This window comes from Rhynchophorus ferrugineus, unplaced genomic scaffold, assembly GCF_030347505.1.
Source record: "Rhynchophorus ferrugineus isolate W39M unplaced genomic scaffold, kcgeb_rfMv2 rfM3, whole genome shotgun sequence".
Classification (NCBI taxonomy): Eukaryota; Metazoa; Arthropoda; class Insecta; order Coleoptera; family Curculionidae; genus Rhynchophorus; species Rhynchophorus ferrugineus.
Window position 1 is genome coordinate 4,174,715 of NW_027472582.1, and position 24,940 is coordinate 4,199,654.

The window sequence follows — 24,940 nt, forward strand, 5'->3', positions numbered from 1 at the left end:
CCCGATAGGATGACATATATTTAAAAAATTATAATGAAACTAAATTATAAATTATGAGGTAGGAAGAACAGCTGTAAAACTAATGTCTAGCGGCTAATTTTTAGTTTACAACAAACACACTGGGTCGCTTGTCTGTCCTATGTCTGGAAGGTTTCTTCTTCCGGCGTAAATATAATAAAACATTTAATAAAAGTAACAATATTCATTTCGGAATTTCTCAAGATTAGCCATAGTCGTCCTGGTCCCAGAATTGTTAACCTTCTACCTTGTAGTGAATCTGATGTGCTCGAGGGGAGCTGATCTATAACATTACCAAATGTAGAAATGCCCGATGGAACGCTAGATATAAAAAAAAACATTTTCTTGCCGAATATATACTAGAGTTGCCAATAAATCCTATAGTTGAATTAAATTCTTATCTCCATAGAGCTGTGAAGCACAGGTACAATAGCTGAAGAACTTTCACTCCTTCTGTTAAAACTACTATTACAAGTTTCTATTATTTTATGCATATCTCCTTATCTCTTCTGTTAATACCTGTGTATATTTTTCATGGAAAATTCTACCACCATCCTCTGTATTATACGGTTTAACCACTGCATTCCTCTTAATGTATTTGTCATTGCATTATAATATTATATCTAGAAAGTTTCCTTCAGTAACTGTCATTTTCCAATCTGAGTTACTATTCAAGTCAATCAGTAAATTGTTTATTTCCAGTCTATATAACACTGGTCCACGATTATACATTTGTTAATTTCTTATGCCAGGTATCTGATGGAGTTCATTTACATCAAAACTGTGGTAGACAATTTTTTTTATAACATCTTTATTAGATACGCTTAGTACAATCTTAATTATTATTATTATTACAATTAATTTATTACTATTTTTCCTATGTGCTTGGATTAATTAGCAAGCAAGACGAGTGCGAGAAAGTACATCAGTATGTATTCCTCAATTATAAAATTACAATTATTTATTAATTATTAACTTATAGCTATAGTTTACACTAATAATACACACTAAATGTTCACACAAGTTCGTATGGTTTTGTTCGTTTCAAACTCCTGACATTCTGTGCGCTGTCCAGCAGTTATATTGCTTCCACGTTAGAATGATTTAGTAATCTTCTTTCGTGTTTCAAGGCAAAATCCTGCACAACTTCGCAAATCCATTTGATTTCCAGGTCATCGTGCAGTTCTTCATTGGTTACATAGCGATAGGCATTGGTAATCAATCGAAGAATCTTGTTTTGACAGCGCTCTATGACTAACTGATTTGAATTTTCAGTGCAACCCCATATTTGCAGCCCATAGGTTTAAATTGGCTTTATAATTGTATTATAGATCAACCTCTTTGATTTTAGATCAAGTTGAGAGTATCTTCCGACTAACCAGTATAGTTGTTTTATTTTGGTTCTAATGTGTTTTGCTTTTTGTTTAACGTGATGCTTCCAATATGGTAGACAATGCTTATTTACACGTATCTAAACAATTCCTTCTTATATATCCATCTCGACCTGCATGTCTATTCTAATACCCCATATCAATTCAATTGGATTGAATATTCTATGATATGGAAGAAGTACTATTATATTATAGATTTTTTAGGCCTATTCAAAATTTGACTTACCTCTTTCCAATCCGTTGTTGATTTATTTGTTGGGATCTTTTACATCGGCTGTGGTACAGTTCATAGTCTATAACAACCAATCCAAGTTCTTTAACAGTTGATTTTCAGAGCAGATCGCAAACATGTTCTCATTTTATGATTCATTTCTCCATGATAGTCGTCCTTGTTCTTATGACCTAACATAACACAATTTAAATATTAATAATATTTAAAATATTCAAACACTTCGAACAACCGTAATTTGGGAGAAAATTTTTGAGTCTTATTCACTTCAAGTATTTATAAATAATAATATACAGAAAAAAAAATTAAATTTCTAGACAAGAATGCTCCCTTAAAGGCTGTTCATTAAAAATTAATAATAGGCTATTCTATTTTTATCTTAAGTTGCTTTGTAACTATGTCATAAAAAATCTTAATAAAGTAGTAAATTTACAAAGAAGAAATAACATTTCTATTTTTTATATAATACTATCGCCAGCTGTTAATGCTTCACACGTTCAAACTATCTCTCTCGTTGCTTTAATCGAACAATAATAATCATTTAAACATGAACTTTCCAATTTGTCCTTTCGAAAAATATTGCCATATTCACATGTGCAATAACTCGGTCTGTGAGACATTGTACGTCGATGTAATTTATTCCTTTTACAGCACAGAGATTCGGTCCTGGCATAGGACCAACAATCCTCCAATATATTTGGTATATAAAAATGCTCTTATGAAGTCTCCATCCCCTTTTTATTGCAAATCATACAATTTCAACCGGAACTACTGACGAATCTTTGGCATCTTCGCTAAGCACGTTATTGCTATATTAAATACTGCTTAGTATAAATCGCGGATATCACTGTGTTGCAACATTGTTCCGTGTATTGACTGACTTGATCCATACTGGAAGTCGTATTACATAAAATATGACTGAAAGCTTCCAGAAAGCTGGATAACTTTCGGTAATGGGTGTACAACTTTGCTTCTTCTGGAATTTCGTATTTTATTCTAGAAAATTAGTTATAAGTTTATGATTGAAAGTTATATTTAAAGAGCTGTTCAGAATCAATTTTTACACAGGTGAATTTAAACAAGAGCTAGTCAATGATTTGATAAACTGTGTTTGTATCAACAAACCTTTGTTTTCCTACTCGATAATTTATTATTATTTAAGACCGCTCACAACAACTTCACTCAGCTTTACGATATTCTACGAGCAATCAAAGCGTCTCAGTTGCAGATTTCTAGTACATAAAAGCTCCCTTACGTAAACAGATATGACTCAATCTATAATGTTAAACGAATGAAAAAAATAATTTCGATTTTAATTATATCAATCACTATTTTAGAATAATAAAATTATTTTGATTTTTATTTTCATAATATATTGGGCTATGATAGACACTTTCTTATTATAAAGAACTCGAAATTAACAGTGCATTATTTTATAGCTTAACTTGTTAAACTCACTGAAATTCTTAGTTAACTCTTAGTTAACTCGACAGTTGGTAAGCTTAATGATGAGAATTGTGATTTACAACCTACGTTAGACGATAGGTCCAAACCAAATATTAAGAGGATGATATCAATTGATAAAAAAGATACTTTAATATATTAATAGAACCTCTTGACAAATAATTTATTTTAATTTTATACAATCCGAAGAACGTACACTAAATATTGTTATTATGTATTTGTAACAATACTAAAACTAATTTTCTTTTGATCCTATAAAATATTCGATCCAAAAAAATAGTCTGGCAACAATAAAAAATTAATTTGTTTTCTTAAATTTTGGGCCTACTTCCTGGAATTGATGCGAACATATTTTCAACGCAAAACTTTATCAAACATACTTTTTGCCATAATAGTTTTTAATTTAATCTTTTTTTATAAGACAAAGGCGAATCTTGATTTTGGAACTTTATATAACTTATATACTTTAATATTTAGAAACAAGGAAGTTTTACAATGTGAATTATTTCATATAAAAAATTAATTATAAAAATTTAGTTTTAATTAGTTACTATTATATATATTATATAATTAGTTACTATTAATATATATATATATTAGCAAATTAGCTACTTCGAAAAGGAATGAGTTGGGGTCCCCTCTTGTCAATAAGATGCATTAAAGAATTAAGTATTGATGCTTAAAAGTATAAAGTTGCTTCTCTTTTATTAGAAATATGACTAAAATGACTCAAAAAGCCAAAAACAACTTCATTTTAAATTGACCAAAGAGAAACCGTCCATATACGAAGCTGATGACGAATCAAGATCACCTAGATGTCGACGAAATCAAATGTATGAATTGTATATTCAAGAGAACTATTTCAAATTGTCACAGAACTAAAAACTTTCTACATTGCATAGATCAGTTAGTAGAAGGGTATAGTTACAAATCCGATTGAATTAAAATAATGGTATGGTAAAGAGTTATTATAATAAATATGCTGTTTGAGAGGTATATACAATGAAGAACTTTTTGAACTTGTTGAAAGACATTATCTACAATAGCATCTTTTATACATTAGATTAGTTCACAGTAATTCTGATAATGACTGAAGGAAACTTTCCTGATGTGGACGTATGATCCAATGTTAACAATTACTAAAACTGAGCGATAACGGGGTAACGAACTAAAGATGAGATATTATAGAATATACAATATAGAAATCACGAAAATGAGTCTATATATAGCGCTCTATATTTTTTGTTCACTTTTGTATTAAGCCAATATGAGCGAAAACGTACAAGATAAAAATAACTTTAAAAAGATCATAATATCGTGGATATGGTCAAGTGCCTCATACTGTTATATTTAAGATAAGCAAACAATCTCTTATCATAACCGAATATGCAAAACTTTTGATCTGACTCTATGCAATTCCACTTAAAAGTTCGATGCTTTCGCATACCCCGAAACTTTTACGGTTTGAGCTTTTTCGCGATTTTTGTCTCAATATACCGCATAAAATACGACATATTACGTCAGTTAATGGCGATGCGACAGTGAAAAGCCAGCGGTATATATGGAGGAGAAGATAGAAGGTTAAAACTTAGATTATAGTGTGTATATATATATATATATATATATATATATATATATATATATAGATGTTATTAATAAAAAAATGGTTAATGCTTGGCATTTAGGGATATTATTAGTGTAGAATAGATACAGTATTGGTCCAATGATGTCCAATTTTTTGATTTCAATTTTAGGGTATGTTCATAAGAACGCGCTGCTGACACAGTTCCAGACTCACTTATCGGAACAAGTAGTAGTCTGAAGGAGCAAGGTCTTGAGAATAAGGCGCGCGGTATAGAACTTTCTATTTTAAAGCTTCCAAGAGTATTTTCAGCGGCTTTTCAAAATGTGGTCGACCATTGGCTTACTGAAGATACATAGCTGTGTATCATCAGTATTAGAGCCTTTTTCGCCCAGTGCTCGGCTGAAACAAATCAGTTATAGTTGATAGCGATCCCCATTAATGGTTTTACACGGTACAAAATATCCAAGATTTTGGATAATGCCCATGCTCTTCCAGAGATTGGAATTGGTTTCTTGTGTTACTCCTAACAATTCTGCACATTCTTCTTGCACTTTGTACCGATAATCATCGACTAATGCCTTCAAATCGTTGTCCTCTAATTATTTTGCCTGTCCAGAAAGCTCTTGGATTTCAATGTTGAAATCGCCACTTTTGAAACAACGAAAACAGTGTAATATGTTAAAATCGATGGAGAATGTTTGCGATAAGCTTCACACAGCATTCAATGATCTTCAGTGACTTTATCTTCAAGTCTAAGTAAACATATATACCTGGAGATGTTACATATCTTGAAGATGAAGTTGGCCACAAAAACACCTGATGCGGTAATTTTGTTTTTTTTTTTGAAAAAATTGTTATGTGTGAAACATTGCAGCCTAATTTTAATTATATATTTCTTTAGTAAGTTTTTTTACAATTTTTGTCTACAGATATATTGAAAGCATGGTATAAAAGAAGGAGGGAGCAGCAAGAAGAGCATATACGTAATGATAAGCTTTTTTCTATCTCGTTCTGTCTAACTCCATTTTCTTTTCCAGATGGAAGTTCATCTTATGTGAAATTTGATAGTGAAAATATCCGAATATAAAGTTCTGATATAACGCGACTAAGCTGACAAGCAATGCGTATTAAGAACAATAATTTATCTTGATTCCCGATGTGTTTGGCTCCATCCGAACCGACCATTTTGTTATGCAAATTTCGAAAATTTTTAGCAGCCACCCGGCTTTTAGGATTTTTAAAAACAAAAAAGTAAACAAGCGGATCGCGTAGACTATGCAAATTTTTTCGATGTCTAGACACTGGCGAACAGTCAACTAAAAGTGTAAAACGAAAATATTTTATCATCCTCTATTACAAGAGATTGGGAGGGTATCGCAAAAACTACGCAACTAAAGTACCAGAACGCGAAACGTATAACTTAGCGCAAATATTGATATTGGAGTTGTTTGAGAGTTTGAAATTAATATCTCGTACCATTAAGGGAACAAATAATTCCCGGACTTTTCTTATATTTTTTTGGAGGCTAGTGAATAATGCCACTCTTCAAAATACTTCAGTAAATTTGATAGTTCAAGTTCATTTTATTTAATCGTTCTTGATGTACCTTCTGTCTATAATATTTGATTCTGTTAACTTTATTTTTTTCAACTAACAGATGGTCCGGTCATTTTCTATAAAGAAATGTTTTAAGGCATTAAAAATCTAATCACTAACATTTCAGAAATTACACCTTCAAATCAGACTACCCAAATTGTGCGATTATTAATAGATATAACTGAAGTAACAGAACGCGAAACTCAGAAATTAACCCAAACATTAATATTGCAGTTTTTGAGAGTTTAAAATTAGTATCTTGTACCATTATGGCAACAAGTAATTCCTGGCTTTTTCTTATATTTTTTTTGAGGCTAATATATATCTGATGGATACACTCTTCAGACTGTCCTCTATTTTCACTATTTTTAATGCTTTATTTTAAGCTATTTCACAATAAACTAGACCCCTAACAGTATAGCCTCTCTTACAAGCTCTCCTAAAATGGTTTATAGATGCTGATAAGAATTATCTGCAAATTATTAATGAGGTATTTTCCTGATGCCTCCTAGTGACGGAAATTCTTGTTATAGTCTGCTTCCCTAGGCATATCTGAGAACAAATTGACAAATAACTTCGCCAAAAATGTTATGACAACAAGTAATAAATACATTATATATATATATATATATATATATATATATATATATATATATATATATATTGTATTTAACCATTTGTAGTTTGTAAGATAGAAATTCTGGGGTAGCCTGTGGGGAACAAGCTTTGGCTTCAAATAAAATTAAATAGCTCGGTGATTGGTGTCAAATTACCCATCAATTCCTAATGGAACGAGCTGAAAAACATCCTTGTCCCAATTGCGAGGTACCAATGACATGCACATTTGAAAAAATGCAGTATTTCTAGAAATCTAATTTTACCTTGTAAATAGCTTAATTTTATGATGAATTACGCATTTTTGTTTACTAATTTAATTAGTTATATGTTTGTCGAGATATTTATTTTATTTCTTTCTTCTTCTATTGCAGAACACCTTAAAAGGTTCTCTTTATTATTATTTATTATTTATTTTTTATTATTATTTCTCATTAGAGATATTAATCTAATGAATATTTCAGACAATGACTTTTATCGGCTGATATGGTTAGAATGCATCAGACTGCATTTAAACAAGTCAATTCTAAATCCCCGACCTACCATAGTAAAACATATTTTTTGGTAAAGTTAGTTTTTTTTTTCTTCAACATAATTCCCTTCAGGGGTGATACACTGATTATAGTGACCCTCAAACTTTTTGATGCCATTTTTGAAGTACGACTCTCAACTTCAACTCTCAATTTCGACGGTCACCTCTTCATTCGACGAAAAATTCTTCCCAGTGAGCATCCTTGTGAGATTTAAGAACAGAAAATAGCTGCTAAGAGGCAGATCTGGAGAATACGGTGAATGAGGAAACAAACAATTCGAAGCCGAAGTCATGGATTTTTGCCATCGTTTTCACTGACTGGTGACACGGTGCATTGTCTTGGTGAATGAGCACTTTTTTTTTTCAAATGCGACCGTTTTCGGCGATTGCGTCCTGCAAACGATTCAATAACCCTATATAATAGCTGCTGTTGATGGTCCTTGTTTTTGAAGGTAGTCACTGAAAATAATTCCATATGCATCCCAAAATACAGATGCCATAACCTTGTAAGTCGACTGTTGCGTTTTCCAAGCTTTGGAGCGGGTTTATCGTGTGCAGTCCACCCGGATGACTGTCGATTGGTTATCGGAGTGAAATGATGGAGCTATGTTTCATCCGTTGTCACATATCGACGCAAAAACTTTAACGCAAATCATTAACTCGTCGTTGTTTTTTGGTCAAAAGTGAGCTCGCGCACCACCCACTTTGCACATAGCTTTCTCATAACCAAATATTCGTGATGATATGACGTACACCTTCAGTTGATATCTTTAGAATGTCTGATATTTCCTTTAATTTAAATTTACGGTCATTCAAAATCATGTTGTGGATTTTTTAAATGTTTTCTTTTTTCACATGTCTTGTTCACATGTTCCATTTTTTTCACAATAATAAAAATTGCTTCACTCAAAATGCTATAATTCACAAACTAATAATCCGACAGCTGTCAAATTTATACACGCATTTTTTGACGGTTAGGAATAACTAACAAACATATAGATATAATTCTAATAGTGCCATCTATGTGCCAGGCCGGGGACATTTTATTTGACCTGTTATATCTTTTAGGCTAGAGTAAGATGAGTAATGACATGGGCTCGCTGTTATTTTAGACTTTATATATATGTATCTATATATAACTACTCTTACAGTATTTATGCAGCATAAATTAAAGAGAGTACCTAATTTAGTGGGGAATCTGACGTTGGTAACTCCACTAGCTCTAATGCAAAATTAAAGAATTGCATCGGGCTATTTTTTTGGACGATATCTCGCGTAAATCACTTAGACATAGACAAAAAGATTTAGCCGGGCAGAGCTCTACATTGAATATATTTTAGAGCATGTTATACTTCGGAATGGAGCCAAAGTTCCGCAGTTGCCAAAAACTTTTTCTGGGTGCATGAAAATCGACTTTGTTCCCTTCCGCACCGAAACTTCCAGTCTCTGGATTTCGATTGTTCGTAATGTCAACGTTTGCCATAATAGTTTTGTGTTTTTGATTCGTTTTTTAACTGTTCTCTTCTCGGTTATTGGCTCAGTCGATACATATTATTATGTTTTATGTTACTTATCATTCAACGAATATATTATATTACTTAGTGCACATTTTTTTTACAATAAATATATTCGAGGGATTATTAATTTCTGAAAAATCGTTTATTTTGTAGTGACACTGTTTGACATAATTTTTTTAACATGAATAAGATTACATGTTTTGAATTCCTTATTTTATTTGTTAAAAACACTGTCTATAGATATAGTTTTTTAACACGTTACGTTTGTTAGTAATAATGTAAATACTAGTTACGCTTAAAATCTGTATTACTCCCCAATGGCATTCGATTATATCCTTCAATATATATTACATATTCAGTGATTTTAAAAGGAACGTATGAAAAGATGAAACTAATTTGAAATAAATACAAAAAACACAACCGGAATGTTTGGGCCAATTTAAAAGGTGTTGCTATGTTCCTTGGACTACAGGGAGATTTCACGAAATATCGTTGATATCTCTGTTTGTGGGACAGTAGAGATATTAAAGACCACTATGAAGTTAAAAATTGGCCAGAAAGGACCGAAAAAAAATTCTATTTTAGAAAGAAAGAACTAATGACCACTTAAACCTGAGCTATTTTGATTCATTATCTTTTTGCAGATATCTATTACTATTTTTTTTAATATTAATTTAGAATTTCTTTTATACGTTGGTCATATATTCAGTGGAGGTAAGTTCTAATCACAAGGAGCAATATGCGGGAGATATGGCATGTAGGATTAAAATTCCAATATCTACGTTTTAATTTACATTTTCCCAGGTTTTGTAACTTAAGGTTTCATGTTACGATATTATCTGATCGCGATTCTGCAAAAGAAAGTGATTTCTTTCAATGATCAACACAAATGCATTAATTAGAAAGAATATTAAACAGTGTCTTCGTCAAGAATATTTCAAGTGTAAAGCAAGTTTTGTTATTGGTAGTTTAATATTTTGTTGCTAAATATTGATGCCTCGGTTTCTATGGGAATTTCATATATATTTTATCTTACTTAAAGCTAATTTAGGATTGGAAACTCAGGGCGTCATTGTGATAAACTATAGTCTTTTCTCATCGACGTTTCGGTCTAATATTCGCAACGATTTCAAAGTCCAACAAGTATTACTGTTGATTTGGCCGTAAAATTTAAATATCCGGACGGTGGAAAAACCGGATTTATTTGCTTCAATAACATTAACAAGAACTAGCCTAATGTATAATAACAAACTGTATATAGGAATTGAATAAAGCATGTTATAATCTTTTGTCATTGGTGACTGTACATAAATTACTGAAAATATGGCGGTGGTGTTTGCAGGAAGAAATGTTTAACATTAATACTATCAAAAAGGTATATCAGACCTATTGGATATATTCTTGGTATGTACTGGTTATAGTATGGGAAGGACATACATTTTAAGAGCTTGGTTTGCAAAATATGTGTTTGACCATTCTGAAGCGCATAAACGAAAGAATAAAACTCTAATTGGCTCTATTAATTAGAGGATCATTTACTCAACATTACTTCAGTTTGGCTCAACATGGAAAGAGTCATGTCTATATAATAGAGTTTGACCAATTTTTTATGGAGAAAACAATACAATTCACGTAAAATGAAGAGACAAATATTTTGATTTAATTTCAGGAATCATGTTATTAAAAAAGAATTAAAATCAAATACAGTCAAGTAGGTGGCATAATAGATAATCATAATTAAAAGACTTATAAAAGAAACTTGAGCCGAACGAAGGACGTCGGGATGAAAACAACTGCCGTTCTGAAGCGCGTATAAGATGATATATCGCCACGTACATAAACCAAAACGTTATATTTTAACCCTTCGAATAAATTTGACCTAATTTTTAACAAATAAACATATTTTTTGGAGCTCTACTGTTCAATAATAAAAAATTGTGCTTATGATTTAGAATTTTCATTAGCATCAACATTTGTATTATCCTAAATGTAGATAAGACAATAATTGAATCAACACAAGAAGGTCAATAAAACAAAATATTTTTGTCGAAACTTGTTTCACCATTCCTGTACTTACATCACCTATCAGCTTATTCGTCAGATTTATCACCCTCTGATTTTTTATTCTCATGCGACAGAATAAGACTCTAATGGGCTCTATAATTAAGAGAATCATTTACTCAAATTTACTTCAATTAGATACAAAATGGAAAGAGTCATGTCTAAAGAATAGAGTTTTTTTCTAGAGAAAACAATACAATTCACATAAAATAGAGAGACAAATACTTTGATTTAATTTAAGGAATCATGTTATTGTTATGACGTGGCATAACAGATAATCGTAATTAAAAGACTTAAAAGAGATACTTCAGCAGAACGAAGGACTCTAGGATAGATGCAAAGATTTTTGGAGTAAAAAAATTCTGCGGGAAATAGGAACACAAGGAATATGTACAAAAAGGTCTACTGAACTGATTGACTACGATGATGGTTATGATGATATAAGGGAATTTATAAATAAAACACACCAGTGGATTTTTAACATTTTTATTTATCGAAGGTATTTTTTATAATTTTATATCAGGAACATTACTTTTTTGTTTTATTCTCCATAATAAAAACTGCTGCCTTAATTTTACTAACTACTGAGCTGGTAATATCAAATTTTAGTTATTTTTGCAAAAGCTAAGTTTATTGTACAATCTTTAACGTCTTATAAAAAGTAATTTTACAATGTTCTAATTTTGTTTTAAGATCTTGTCGACGCGTCGTCGCTTAATATACAAAGTTTGAACCGAAACAAGCGGACAAATCAACAAAATTAGATGGTTCTCAAAGATTCGTCACCGGGTACCTCGTCGGGATTGTATATTAAAGCAACAACATCGTTCTATATCACGTCTATAAAGCTCTGCGATAATACTTTTGATTGTTCTATTATATTCTCTCAAAAGGAAATATATATTTTTACAATGGGTATTTGGACATCTGATATAAGTTCGGTAAGCAAAAATAGTTCGTATTTCTCTTGTAAAACTCTAATAAAAGTTGAGATTCAACTGGAATAATACTGTTCAGTATATGGCATGACTAGAACTCTTAGTAAATAGCAATTCTATCAAATAGTTCGGTAATAAATAAGTGTCGTGGTATTGCACCTTCTCGTAAGTTCAGTTCTTCAACTCCTCCACTCTTCACTAACGTCTTTTCGTTGTTCTAAAAGATTCCTCACTATATTATAATATATACGTATTTGTTTACAACTTATATCAAATGTTTAGCTTGTAATATTCGAGTAAGTATTGGATATATTTCAAAAGGATATATAACGCTTCCTCTTAATTGACTTTAATATTAATTAAGTACAATAAAAATCGGTTATTGATTAAAATAATTGACAGATATAAATAGGACATCGTATTATAAGCCTAAATTTTCTAAAAAATATGTTCGTTCTTCTAAATATATCTCTATAACAAACAGATAACGTCTCCTGAATATTCCCGATGGTTCACGCTCGATTATTCCTAGTCAATTTTACTAATTCAGGATATTCATTGTGATTTTTTTGAAATATTCCAATAAAGCGTTGTTAAAATATATTTTCTTTATAATTTATTTATAGTTTAAACCGAATATTAACTGTTTATATAATTATTTAATAAATAGTCTTGCATATCTATAGGTATATATGGAAAACATTCATTACTGAAATTAATTAGTAAGCTCTATTATTATTATTTACGTTTTTTTCAATTTAATTCTAAGACCATCTATATATAAGTTCATTAATACTGGCGTTAGACATATAAAGAAAACTGAAAATTGTCAACAGAAAAAAGACATTTTCTCTACTACAAAGGGTATATAATAGAAATTCTTGAATACCCTGCTTTATAAGCTAAAAATATTTTTTGTTGATTTTTATATTAGGCACTTATTTTCTCCTAAAATGTTTTGTTATGTATTTGGAAATTGATCTTGCGTTTTATTACTGACTACGAAGAAATCTGAGTTAAAACTACACCAACAATCCGTCACTTCAGTACTCCACCAACAAGTTTGAAGACCAAAAAACAACGCTAGTCAAACTCAGTTCCTCGATGAATAAAATTTCGGTTTATTCCTGATCAACAGTTTTTTTTAAAGAAGCTATAAGTAATATTCATTATTATTAATAATATTATGGGACTAGCAAGAGAAGTAACAACTATATTAATGATAATTCTTTTTTAAAAGATTTGTCGTAATAGTGTCAATTCGATAAAATAAATAATTTTTATTGTCATAGTAACAGACTAATTACAACAAACTTGTCGAAAAGTGAATCCGCTTGAAGGAAATTGTTTCTCTTCAACTATTTTCAACCAATACTCCCACCGACATAAAAACCGTTTAAGTAGTTCGAAATCAAAGAGGCAGTGAGCGATTCAAACCGAATTTCCCTAAAACGAAAACCCGAGAGGCCGATAAAAAAATGAGCGTTGGTTTTCTATTGTTTCGAAAAGGATCGAGAACGTAAACCTTAAAAATTAAGTCCCGGTTCCTCACCGGACCTAACCCATACGTTAAAATACTAATACCTAATATCTATCGTTTCTATTTATACCATAAAAAACACTACAAAAATCACAGTTAATGGTAAAAAACTTTTCAGTTTTAATGTTGACGTTCTTCAGTTTCATTTAAATCAATTCGCAATAATACCAATGAGTAATATAACATATAGTAAAACAATTAATTAATAACAGTAATATAATAAATAAATTATAAATCGTATACATTATAAAAATAAAAACAATTTTATAGTTAATGAAAACCTAGTACTCCCAAGACACTTTGTACACGAAACCCAATGAAATTTTAACATTTCTAAAAGTTCGAACAACGTCAACATTCAACTGCTACGTAACAAAATCACAAAGTATAAATCGATCACAAGTTTAAGTATTAAATATTAAAAAAATCTTAACCTAATGTCCAAATGAATACTATCTAAAATTATCATAGTGGAATGTACAAAGAGTATTTGTTTTTGAGTATTTTGGAATGTTATTTCATTTATAATCGCACGAGAAACACTCACTATTTCATATAGGAAAGAATATTGAATCAGATCCAAAGTCTTCACAGTGTAAGTGAGGAATATGATAAGAGAGAATAACTTTCTTAAAAGATAGTTTCGAAACTTTGGATTCTAGCAGATCTGGAAGAATAGGTAAAATGAGTTATTCAGTCCTGTACAAAATAATGTGCTTAGTTTGTTACATACAGGGTACTTTTAAATATACTGGAGCATAATAGGGATCTATTTTTAACTAAAAATTTGATTTGATATAGATAAAGTTACCCTGTATAATAAAGAAAAATAATCAAAGATACAATATAAAGTAATTGTTTCGCAATGTAGATGTAGTAGAGTAATATTTAAATATTGTATAATTATATATGTTTTAAACTTTAATAGGATTAATATAAATAATATATTATATCTTCGATTATATCGCTTCACCAATGTTTGTTCACCAACTGTCCTCCTGTTGAGCGTGTACCGTCAGCAGGATCTGTTTCCTATTCCCGTAAATTTTACATAATGGTATTTGTTTTATTAGCAACAATAAGGGGATTTATTTAATCCGAATCCATTTGCAGATCTAAATTTAATAACCTATCTAACACCACAACTATTTAATAGTCGCACGTCACACTCGTATTCTTCTGATTGCCTTCGATTCAGACTCTAACCAGCACCACTAGCAGCAACCGTACTACAGTTGCTTGATTATTTATCTACACTTACACAGACACACTGGGCCGCGCGATAACCGTTGAATACCACGAAAGAACTTAGCCGGATTCATGTTAAATGACGTCCCAACGATAAGTGCGACTAGCCGTATCCTTCGGCGGTTTCCATGGATGTGGAACAGTTCTACGATCACGCGTGTGGATCTTGTTTCTGTCGTTTCGACAATTCGAATCGGCCCCTCAACAGTTTAAGGACATCCGCACTCGTCTACCACCATTTTGGGCAAGTCCCGCTTGATGATGGTCGATTCGGGACCGTAGTAGATCAGCGACATGCTGGAGAACTTGAGGGGGGCGCAGCAGGGGGTCATGCCGGAGAGATGTTGGGTTTTTCGCGCTTCCTCTATCACGTGGGTGTGGTAGGTGACGAAGGTGTCTGGGGTGCGATGGTGACCGCAGTCGCCTCGGCAATAGTTGGCGTAATATCTAGAACAAACGCAACAATTCCTTAGATTTAAAACTATTAATCCAGCCATATTAGTTAATAAAAAGTGTCAACCTCGAAATAAAAGAGGTCGATCAAAAAGTCCCCGGCCTACCATAGTAAAACACATTTTTTTTGGCAAAATTAGTTTTTTTATTCAACATAATTCCCTTCAAGGGTGATACACTGATTATAGCGACCCTCCAACTTTTCGATACCATTTTTGTAGTACGATTTGTCCTTTGCTTCAAGATAGGCCTCAGTTTCGGCGATCACCTCTTCATTCGACGAGAAATTCTTTCTAGCGAGTATTCTTTTGAGATCTGAGAACAGGAAATAGTCGCTGGGGGCCAGATCTGGAGAATACGGGGGATGAAGAGGAAATTCGAAACCCAATTCATGGACTTTTAACATTGTTTTCACTGACTTGTAACACGGTGCATTGTCTTGTGGAAGCAGCACTTTATTTTTCTTCAAATGCGGCCGTTTTTCGGCGATTTCGTCCTTCAAACGGTCCAATAACGCTATGTAATAGTCGCTGTTGATGGTCCTTGCTCCTTCAAGGCAGCCAATGAAAACTATTCCATGCGTATCACAAAATACAGACGCCATAACCTTGCCAGCCGACTATTGCGTTTTCCCACGCTTTGGAGCGGGTTCATCGTGTATAGTCCAGTCGGATGACTGTCGATTGGACTTAGGAGTTAAATTATGGAGCCATGTTTCATCTATTGTGACATATCAACGGAAAAACTCGGGTTTATTACGCTTGATCATCCTCAAACACTGCTCCGAATCATAAACTCGTTGTTTTTTGTCAAAAGTGAGCTCGCGCGGCACCCACTTTGCACAGAGCTTTCTCATACCCAAATATTCCTGATTGATATGATGTACACGTAGAGTTGATCTCTTTAGAGTATCTGCTATTTCATTCAGTTTCAATTTACGATCATTCAAAATCATTTTGTCGATTTTTTAAATTGTTTTCATCTTTAACAACCTCTTTTGTGCGTCCACTACGTTCGCCGTTTTCGGTGCTCATTTTACTAAGTCCAAACTTAACATACCTTGATGGATGATTTTCCTGGGGCAGTGCCCGGAAACTCAGCATAAAGTCAAGTTTTTGCTTCAATTATATTTTTTCCCTCAAAAAGAAATATTTTGTCAACATGCGAAATTCCTTTTTATCCATTTTTTCACAATAACAAAAGTTACTTCACTCAAAATTCTATAATTCACAAACTAATGATCCGACAGATGTCAAAGTTATACACGCATGTTTTGACGGTTAGGGCTTACTAAAAACACAAGGATTTAATTCTAGTAGCGCCATCTATGTGTCAGGCTGGGGACATTTTATTTGACCTGTTATAGCATCACACCATACTACTATATATTCGTCATATATAATAAAATAAAAGAAAAACCAACAAACCAGCTTCGTATATGGACATTTTCGTAACATTTTTCATGTTAAATCATCAAGAAATTTATGATTGAAAATAACTTTCTATTTTAATAGCTGATTAAATGGGTGATATAATTACACTGGGGCATTAATTTAGCTGCATTATTATTACCAACTTAAAAACATCTTTAATAGCATGAACTATGAACTATTTATCTATTTAATAAATTAAGACTAAAAGCACATTTGTTAATTACTACTGTAAAGTAATAATTCAAATGCAAATGAATAAACAAACAATATATAGCACCACACTATACTACTTCATAAAAACGTAATATATAATAAAATAAAAGAAAAACAAACAAACCGTAGTGGAAGTAGGCTTAGCGATACAATCATAACATAAAAACATATAAATGGCAACATTTTGATAAAATAACTCCACGGATGAATGAAAGAACCAATGGTAATATTCAAAATGGCTTCGTCTTTTTTACATCTTTACATTTTCGTAGCATTTTTCATGTTAAATAATCAAGAAATTTGTGATTGGAAATACCTTTCTGTTCTAATAGTTGATTTAATTGTTGATAACAGGTCAATTGAAAAATCCGCGGCCTACCATGTAAAACACATTTTTTTTGGCAAAATTATTTTTTTTATTCAACATAATTCCCTTCGAGTGTGATATACTTATTATAGCGACCCTCCAACATTTTGATACTATTTTTGTAGTACGATTTGTCCCTCGATTCAAAATAGGTCTTAATTTCGGCGATCACCTCTGCATTCGACGAAAATTTCTTCCCAGCGAACATAGTTTTGAGATCTGAGAACAGGAAATAGTAGCTGGGGCCCAGATCTGGACAATACGGTAGATGAGGAAGCAATTCGAAGCCCGATTCATTGCTTTTTGACATGGTGCATTACCTTGGTGAAGCAGCACTTTCTTTTTGTTTAAATGCGGCCGTTTTTCGGCGATTTCATCTTTCAAACGGTCCGCTATGTAAAGGTCGCTGTGTAATAGTAACTAAAATATGCGCATCACAAAATACAGACGCCATAACCTTGGCAGCCGACTGTTGCATTTTTCCACGCTTTGGAGCGGGTTCATCGTGTACAGTTCACTCCGATGACTGTCGATTGGACTTCGGAGTGAAATGATGGAGCCATGTTTCATTCATTGTCACATATCCACGCAAAAACTCGGATTTATTACGCTTGATCACCTTCAAACACTGCTCCGAAATCAAATCGTCGTTTTTTGTTAAAGGTGAGCTCGCTCGGCACCCACTTTGCACAGAACTTTCTCATACCCAACTATTCGTGAATGATATCATGTACACGTTCAGTTGATATCTTTAGTGTGTCTGCTATTTTATTCAGTTTCAATTTACGGTAATTGAAAATAATTTTGTTGGTTTTTTAAATGTTTTCGTCTGTAACAACCTCTTTTGGGCATCCACTGCTTTTACCGTCTTCGGTGCTTCTTTCACCACGTCTAAACTTAGCATACCAATCCTTGATGGTTGATTTTCCTGGGGCAGTGTCCGGAAATTCGGCACCTAGCCAAGTTTTTTCTTCAAATGTATTTTTCTCTTCAAAAAGCGATATTTTATCAACACGCGAAATTCATTTTTGTCCATTTTTTCACAATAACAAAAGTTGCTTCACTCAAAATGCTATAATTCACAAACTAATGATCCGACAGCTGTCAAACTTATACACGCATCTTTTGAGGGTTAGGGCTAACTAAAAAACATATGGATTTAATTCGAGTAGCGCCTTCTATGTGTCAGCCCGGGGACTTTTCAATTACCTGTTATTATGAGAGGAAAAAAATGTCTTACCCTTGTGGCGCTATCACCCAGTCGTCCCATCCAAGAGCCTTGAAGCTAACGTAAAACCGTTGTTTACAACATTGATTTCCTGCAACAGAACAGAGAGAAAAAAAGCGGCAAACGTCACAACCGATCGCCGATTAGGGGCAGTTAGCGGATGACGGCCTCACCTGAATCTACGGAACAGTCTATAGCTCTCCTTCTCACTCTCTTCGCCGTGTTCGGGTCGGTGTGAATAACCAGGAACGGTCGGTTGGGGTTCGCGAGGCCGTCTCTCTCTTCATTGAAGAGATGGATGCGCCAGTGACTGCAACAGCTGCAGTCGACGAACAGTCGCAGCTTGTCCTTACCGGTTTCGCCCAACCACGTGCGTACGGTTTGGGTCAGGTCGATTTTCTGCCATCCGCTGTTCGACTGGTTCAACGTCACGGCTATCGGGTCTGACGTCACGCTATCAAATTGCTGCAAATAATTCAGAGGGTCAGAGAGTGTGCGGACAGACGACGGTAAAAACAAATGAGCGCTCGAAACGCGTTTACGGGGATCGATATGGTTAAATGTGCATTACGGCGTATGTCTTGTAGTCACGGAGAACGCCCGTTATATTATCTAGTTTTTTCTATATAGAAATATTCAATTTTATTCTAACATATCCTTGTACGAGTACTAAATTTTTTCAGTACTCGAATAATTTCTCCGTAGAAAATGTCTAGAATTATTAATTCATAAAAATGTTCTGTACACCTGTACTATATATCTCTTCCTGTATAGTCCCTTGAATAAAACAATGCACATAGGACACTGTTAGAAAAGGTCCCCACAAATAGATCGAGAAAAGCTGTATTTTGTTTTACATCGTGGAATAACTGTTTACAAAATACCCAGAAATATAATCCCAGATGTTTACCACGGGCGGGGTGCAAGTAGCGCCAACTATGAAAAGATAACGACTATGCGGCAACCCCGAGATGTTTATCTGGGATATTATTGAAGGGTACCTTGATCATTCAGTAACCGACCATCGTTTGGTTTAGACGTGACACCATCGACTGCCCAAAGACCCGTCACCAGCGCTGCCAGCCTATTTTTTGCCACTTGTATTTTCACATTTTTATATTACTTCAATAAATAACGGTCACATAATGTAAACACCACTGTTTCATTTCGGTTTACCTATATTCACTGAACCCATATAACATACCCTAAATTTTTATTTGGTAATTACCACTTAATTTAGCATGGGCTAGATTCTATGGAGAAAATCGATATCTCGTAGAATCCTGCATTTTCTCCTCTTAAGGCATTTCAAAAATTTTGCAGCCCACACTTATTTCAATTGGCGATCCTGTATGTGATAGACTGAAATAGGGGCATGGTGACAAAACTCACAGTGAACTGGCGGGCTCGAAGTCATCAAATGACCGTGCGAGCAATGACAGTGGCCCAATCTCAGTCGATTAAAAGCCACGATTGATGATGAAAGGAAGGAACGCGAAGAAAAACACTTTAACTTCAAAGATCCTGCTGTAGCTGGCCTCGTGGACCCAACGACGTTCTACCTCGTTATTTATGAAACAAGAACCGAAGGTCAGTATGGATTGCCAATATAGCCGCACTATTCGCGCAATCTTTTCCCGGTATAGCAATATGAAAAGGGATCCACAGTAAACTTGTCCTGTTTCCATTCGAATAAAGCATACGAATGATAGACAGTGAACAGTGAGTCGGTGACCAGGGGATGGTTGGATTTCTGTTCCAGGAATAATTGGAGAGCATTTCGGAAGTCGGTCTGGATTAGCCATTCTTTTGAATATCGCGAAGAGTTTAGTGGTTTATACTGCGCCCTGTTCAGGGATCTTGAAACGGAATAACCGATTGTCCACCACAAATATACTGCCAAGCCCGCTATGAGATTTAGAGCCATCGGTATGTATGTGCTTACGGCCTAGATAAGAGTGGAGAACTTCACAGAACTAGGACCGAATAAAGTAAGGACAATCGTCTCTTTCATAAAATTGACATAAATATGTGTTTATGAAGGGGGTAGTGAACGTCCAAGGGGGGAATTGGGGTAGTGGACAAGGAGGGATTGCAACAAGCCAATTCCAGGCCCGTAAATTAAAATAGCAATTATATGAGAGGTACGAGTGGAGTAGTTAGGGAAAAGACCGCCTAGGACGAGTGAATGTCTCTAAGTGGAGGTCGGATTTAACGAAAATGGTATAGCAAGTGATCTCACAGTGAACTGCAATGAAAGTAAATCTCTACGATAAGAAGGAGATGAGGTGGATCTAAGAATGCGCAAGTTAATTGCAGGTGAAGGTCGAAAGGCACCCAGCGATATTCCAAGCGCAGTATTTTGAATGACATCTACTGATTTGAGATAAGGTGGAGCAGCATTGGCGAAGGGAGCCATAGCCTAGCTTAAAAATGTAGAATGCTTTACGATGTTGCGTGTCATCTTTGTGTAGGGACCATGTCAATCTTCTTAGTATTATTCCAATTTTAGTATATGTACTGCCGAACTATTTTAAACTATTACTCGGTAGATATAAATACTATATATAATTGCAGTGTATGTTATTTAAATTGAGAATCGATATGGTTTCATATGCGTTATGGCGTTGTTGTGTCTTGTCACTCGTAGTTTTTTCTCTACAGATATATTCAGTTTTACTCTAACGTATCTTGTATAAGTTTTTTTTAGTACTCAAACAATTTCTCCGTAGAATACATGTAGAATTATTTCAGTTTCACCAATACCGTATATTTCTTCGTGTATAGTCCCATCAATAAAACAATGCACGCTTTCTTCCTGCTGGAAACAGGAATGGTTTTATACCTGACGTAGAATTAGAGTTTTCCTACAGGCCCAAGGGTGAGTACCATAGAGAAATTAACCATAATATGTTTTCGCTCTTAAAGAACTAGGAAGAATCTTTAGTTTTCATAATGGGCAATATACCATAACATAGGAGACTGCTGGAAAAAGTCCCCACAAATAGGTCGATAAATGCTGTGATTAGTAAATAGCTTGCAACACATATATCAAGTTGTGGAGAATTCTGGACAGAGTGAACTGTTTCAAATTATTACTCGGTAGATATAAATGAATTGTTTAATTGCAGTATATGTATTTAATTAAAGAAGTAGGGTTGAAAAAGATACATAGTATACATATATCGAATTTAATGACCTGGAATAACGCACCAATTTTTCAACATCAGTCATCACGGAGACCAAATGGACAGTAGACAGTAGCAAAAAGCGATTAAAACCAATTTTAAAAATAATCTGTTAGACTGCAAACTTATTAATAATAGCATTAAATTTAAAATTTACAGATAGAGTAACAACAATATTTATTTCATATACACTATAATATTTACACTGTATACGATTATATAATGCTCATTGAAATTTTATTGTTTCAAACGTATAATCTTGTTAGCATCGAAATCAGTGTCAGTGATCACGAGAAACAAATAAAATTCGCATAAAATTTTTAATAAAACCAAGAGCAGAGAGTTTTACTCAAAATATGTCTTTAAATTTTAGATTATTTTACGATCTGAGTCCACGTTAATATTATACCAAATGGAATAACTACTTTTCAAGCTTTAAATTATATTTCCTAATAGTTTTTACTACAAACTTTGTATTAACTTATTTCTTTAATATTCATTAAAAATACTAAATACTTTTTAAAAAACTTGCATCGATTTTACCTACTCGACAAAACCTAGTCAATATTTATTACTACGCAACTACATCTTTAGATGTTCTTGCTGATGCTTTCGCATCCACCGCATAGTTCAGATATTTCTCCATTCGATTTTTATTTCTTTCTCAATTTTAAGTTACTTTTTGGAATATTGTGTAAGAGTGGTTTTGTCCGATAGTAATTACTTCTCCAAATAAAGGTTATTAGACTCTTTGTTTTAGTGATACATATGGGTCTTACAGAATTAAGTGCTTACGTAGAGAACCGGATATAATGAGCGAAAATCAGTAACTCATTGATGAATTTTACTATACTATAATCTACAAATGATTTTGTGTAAATCATTGTAATTGCGTAAATCTAAAATAAATTAATAATGTAAAATTGGATTCATATTGTAGCAAAAGAAGGCCTATAACCTGAAAAACCTAAACAAAGATTTGAAGCTTCTGTTTTAGATAGACTACAAATTATTAAAACCACAAGTCAATTTTAACTCTAATTCTAACTTTAACACCGTATCATATGTCAATGAAAAAAAGGCTACACTGACTGCTTACAGACTGTTAAGAAATATTTTAAGAAGAGATGATTGGATATCGCTTCATCAACTACTAAGCTGTCTGGAAGTTCTTTGAGAGCTTGACATTTTTTTCGTTTTCATTGGTCGTGTGGCATTTTCATTAAATGCCAATAAATGCAAATACAAAACCAATAAATGGGATATGATATGAGCATAACAATGAACAAATATAAACGCAATTTTAGCGTTTCATGTTTAGTCTGTCTACACTGATAGCTTAATAATGCTACGTGGAACATTGTTAGTGTTATACTACTGTGTGTTCTTTAACAATTGTTAACATTAATAGTTAAACCAGCAATAGATATCGCTGATCAAAATAAATGCAAGTACTATCCTGCCATGTGTTTTAGAAATACCTGAATAGTAAACGAGTGTGACGGGTTGGTCTGTTTTTTAATAAATAAAATAAAATAGTTGTAATAAATTACAGTTTCTTTGATTAATATCCTTTCACAAAATATAACTTGTATACGTTGCTATATTCACTTAAAACTTACGATAGTATTATTCACTAGAAAAGCAACAATTTTTCAATCTTTATATACCATTATGAAAACTCAAGACTTAGCTGAATAGTTTATCACATTCACATTTAAGTGTTGCGTGTTCTAGAGTCAACAAATCAATTTCATTATCTAGATAAACAACAAGACAAACAATTTACTTCTTTTCGTTTCCATTTTACTAAACTGACCAACACGTGGTCAAGTACTAATAAAATTGATTGTGAAAAGCTTCCGGTAATTATTTACGTTTACCTTAAATTTTTCATATTACCATCTTTTTACAGCTACGTTTTTTTTTGCTACGAAACAATAAGTGCTCATAAACACGCAGTCTCTTTTTTTTAATCAAAATATTAAACACGAGTTATATTAAATATAACATGTTCATGTTTATATAGAGGAATGTACACCAATACCAAACTTCAAACATATAAAACACGACATACCTTTGATATTAACTAAATAAAGCCATTTATTATGGACAAATAAGCGTTTCGTTTCTTTTCCACTTCCTTCCGTACTTTTTTAAATTAACCGCAGGAACTCAATAATGTCAAATTCAACATAATTTTCTCAGTTAGTTTCTCTTAATAGTAAATACAATCAATGATATGTAAAATAGAAAATATTTATTGCATTATATTAAAACTGTCCTATCGTTTGGATATCCTCTTTTATATTTTTATAGGGTCAATGCCCTTTTTGGTGCTATCATCAATATGTTTGATATTATTCCATTGAGTTTTATTTTATTTCGGGTTTTTTTGTTGTTATATAGATATTAAGAATGAATTTTATGACAGGATCATGTCAAAATGGGTTCTCTCTTGAGACCATTCCTGTTTGAGGAATGCGAAAATATTTAGTCGTCAAGCAAAAAACAAAATGATACTTTTACAAAAGTAGAAAGTAATATTATGATATATATTATTTCTTACTGCTACAATGGATTATTTTGGTTAAAAGCGAGAAAAATGATCGAAATTTGAGCAAAACGTGACAAAATTATTTTTCATGGTGTAAAAAATTGGAAATATTTGAGAAATATATTCAAATACACCGCCGTCCCTGTTATAAGATACTGCTTCTTTTTCCTAATTCAAGAAATGCTGCATGATTTGTAAGTTTATGGTTATAGTTCGCTTCTTAAGTAGACTTCGAAATCTGCCTCCTACTTGGATATCCATAAAATACCTTGTGGTGCCTTGAGAAAAATTCATGATTGAATAGAGAACTATTGACTAATGAATATTACTTAATCGAAGATGTTATAGTTTAGAGTCTGTAGACATAGACGAAGTGGTTTTTGAAGGGGTAATGAAAAAGAAGTAGATTGATATATTAGTTACAATAATACTCTAGACTGAGAAAGTGATCAAGTCTAAAAAACTATAATATAATAACAAAATTATGTTAAATATTACACCGGCAAATGATTCGTATTTTCAGCTTTAGTACCCGATATAATTAAGATATATTAATTACAATATAGAGTTATTAACAAGTGACGAAATATTATTTAACCATGCAAAAGAAGCTAAAAATGTATGTTCAGCTATATTTTTATATGTAACACAAGTGTCTTCGATTAATTATAACTGGAAGGACTTGTTCATATGCTGCAGAACATGTTACCGATTATAGTTCAGCGTGTTGTACTGTCAAATAAGAAGAAGCCTACTACCACTAAAAG

The 24,940-nt window shown here is 32.8% G+C and overlaps 1 protein-coding gene and 1 non-coding gene across 2 annotated transcripts in view; both read right to left on the reverse strand.

Moving 5' to 3' along the window:
- Window positions 1–11,617: 11,617 nt before the first annotated feature.
- Window positions 11,618–24,940, reverse strand: part of Actbeta (inhibin subunit beta) — a 110,688-nt gene continuing 97,365 nt past the window's right edge. The window contains exons 6-8 of the mRNA XM_076398898.1: window positions 18,602–18,893; window positions 18,441–18,519; window positions 11,618–15,181 (exon numbers count right to left, since the gene is read on the reverse strand). Coding sequence (XP_076255013.1) covers window positions 14,944–15,181; window positions 18,441–18,519; window positions 18,602–18,893 — 609 coding nt within the window. The 3' untranslated portion in view covers window positions 11,618–14,943. The remainder of the gene's footprint in view (window positions 15,182–18,440; window positions 18,520–18,601; window positions 18,894–24,940) is intronic.
- On the reverse strand, window positions 20,858–20,960 carry LOC143194524 (U6 spliceosomal RNA). The gene has a single exon (XR_013005361.1). It is a non-coding gene; the product is annotated as a U6 spliceosomal RNA (small nuclear RNA).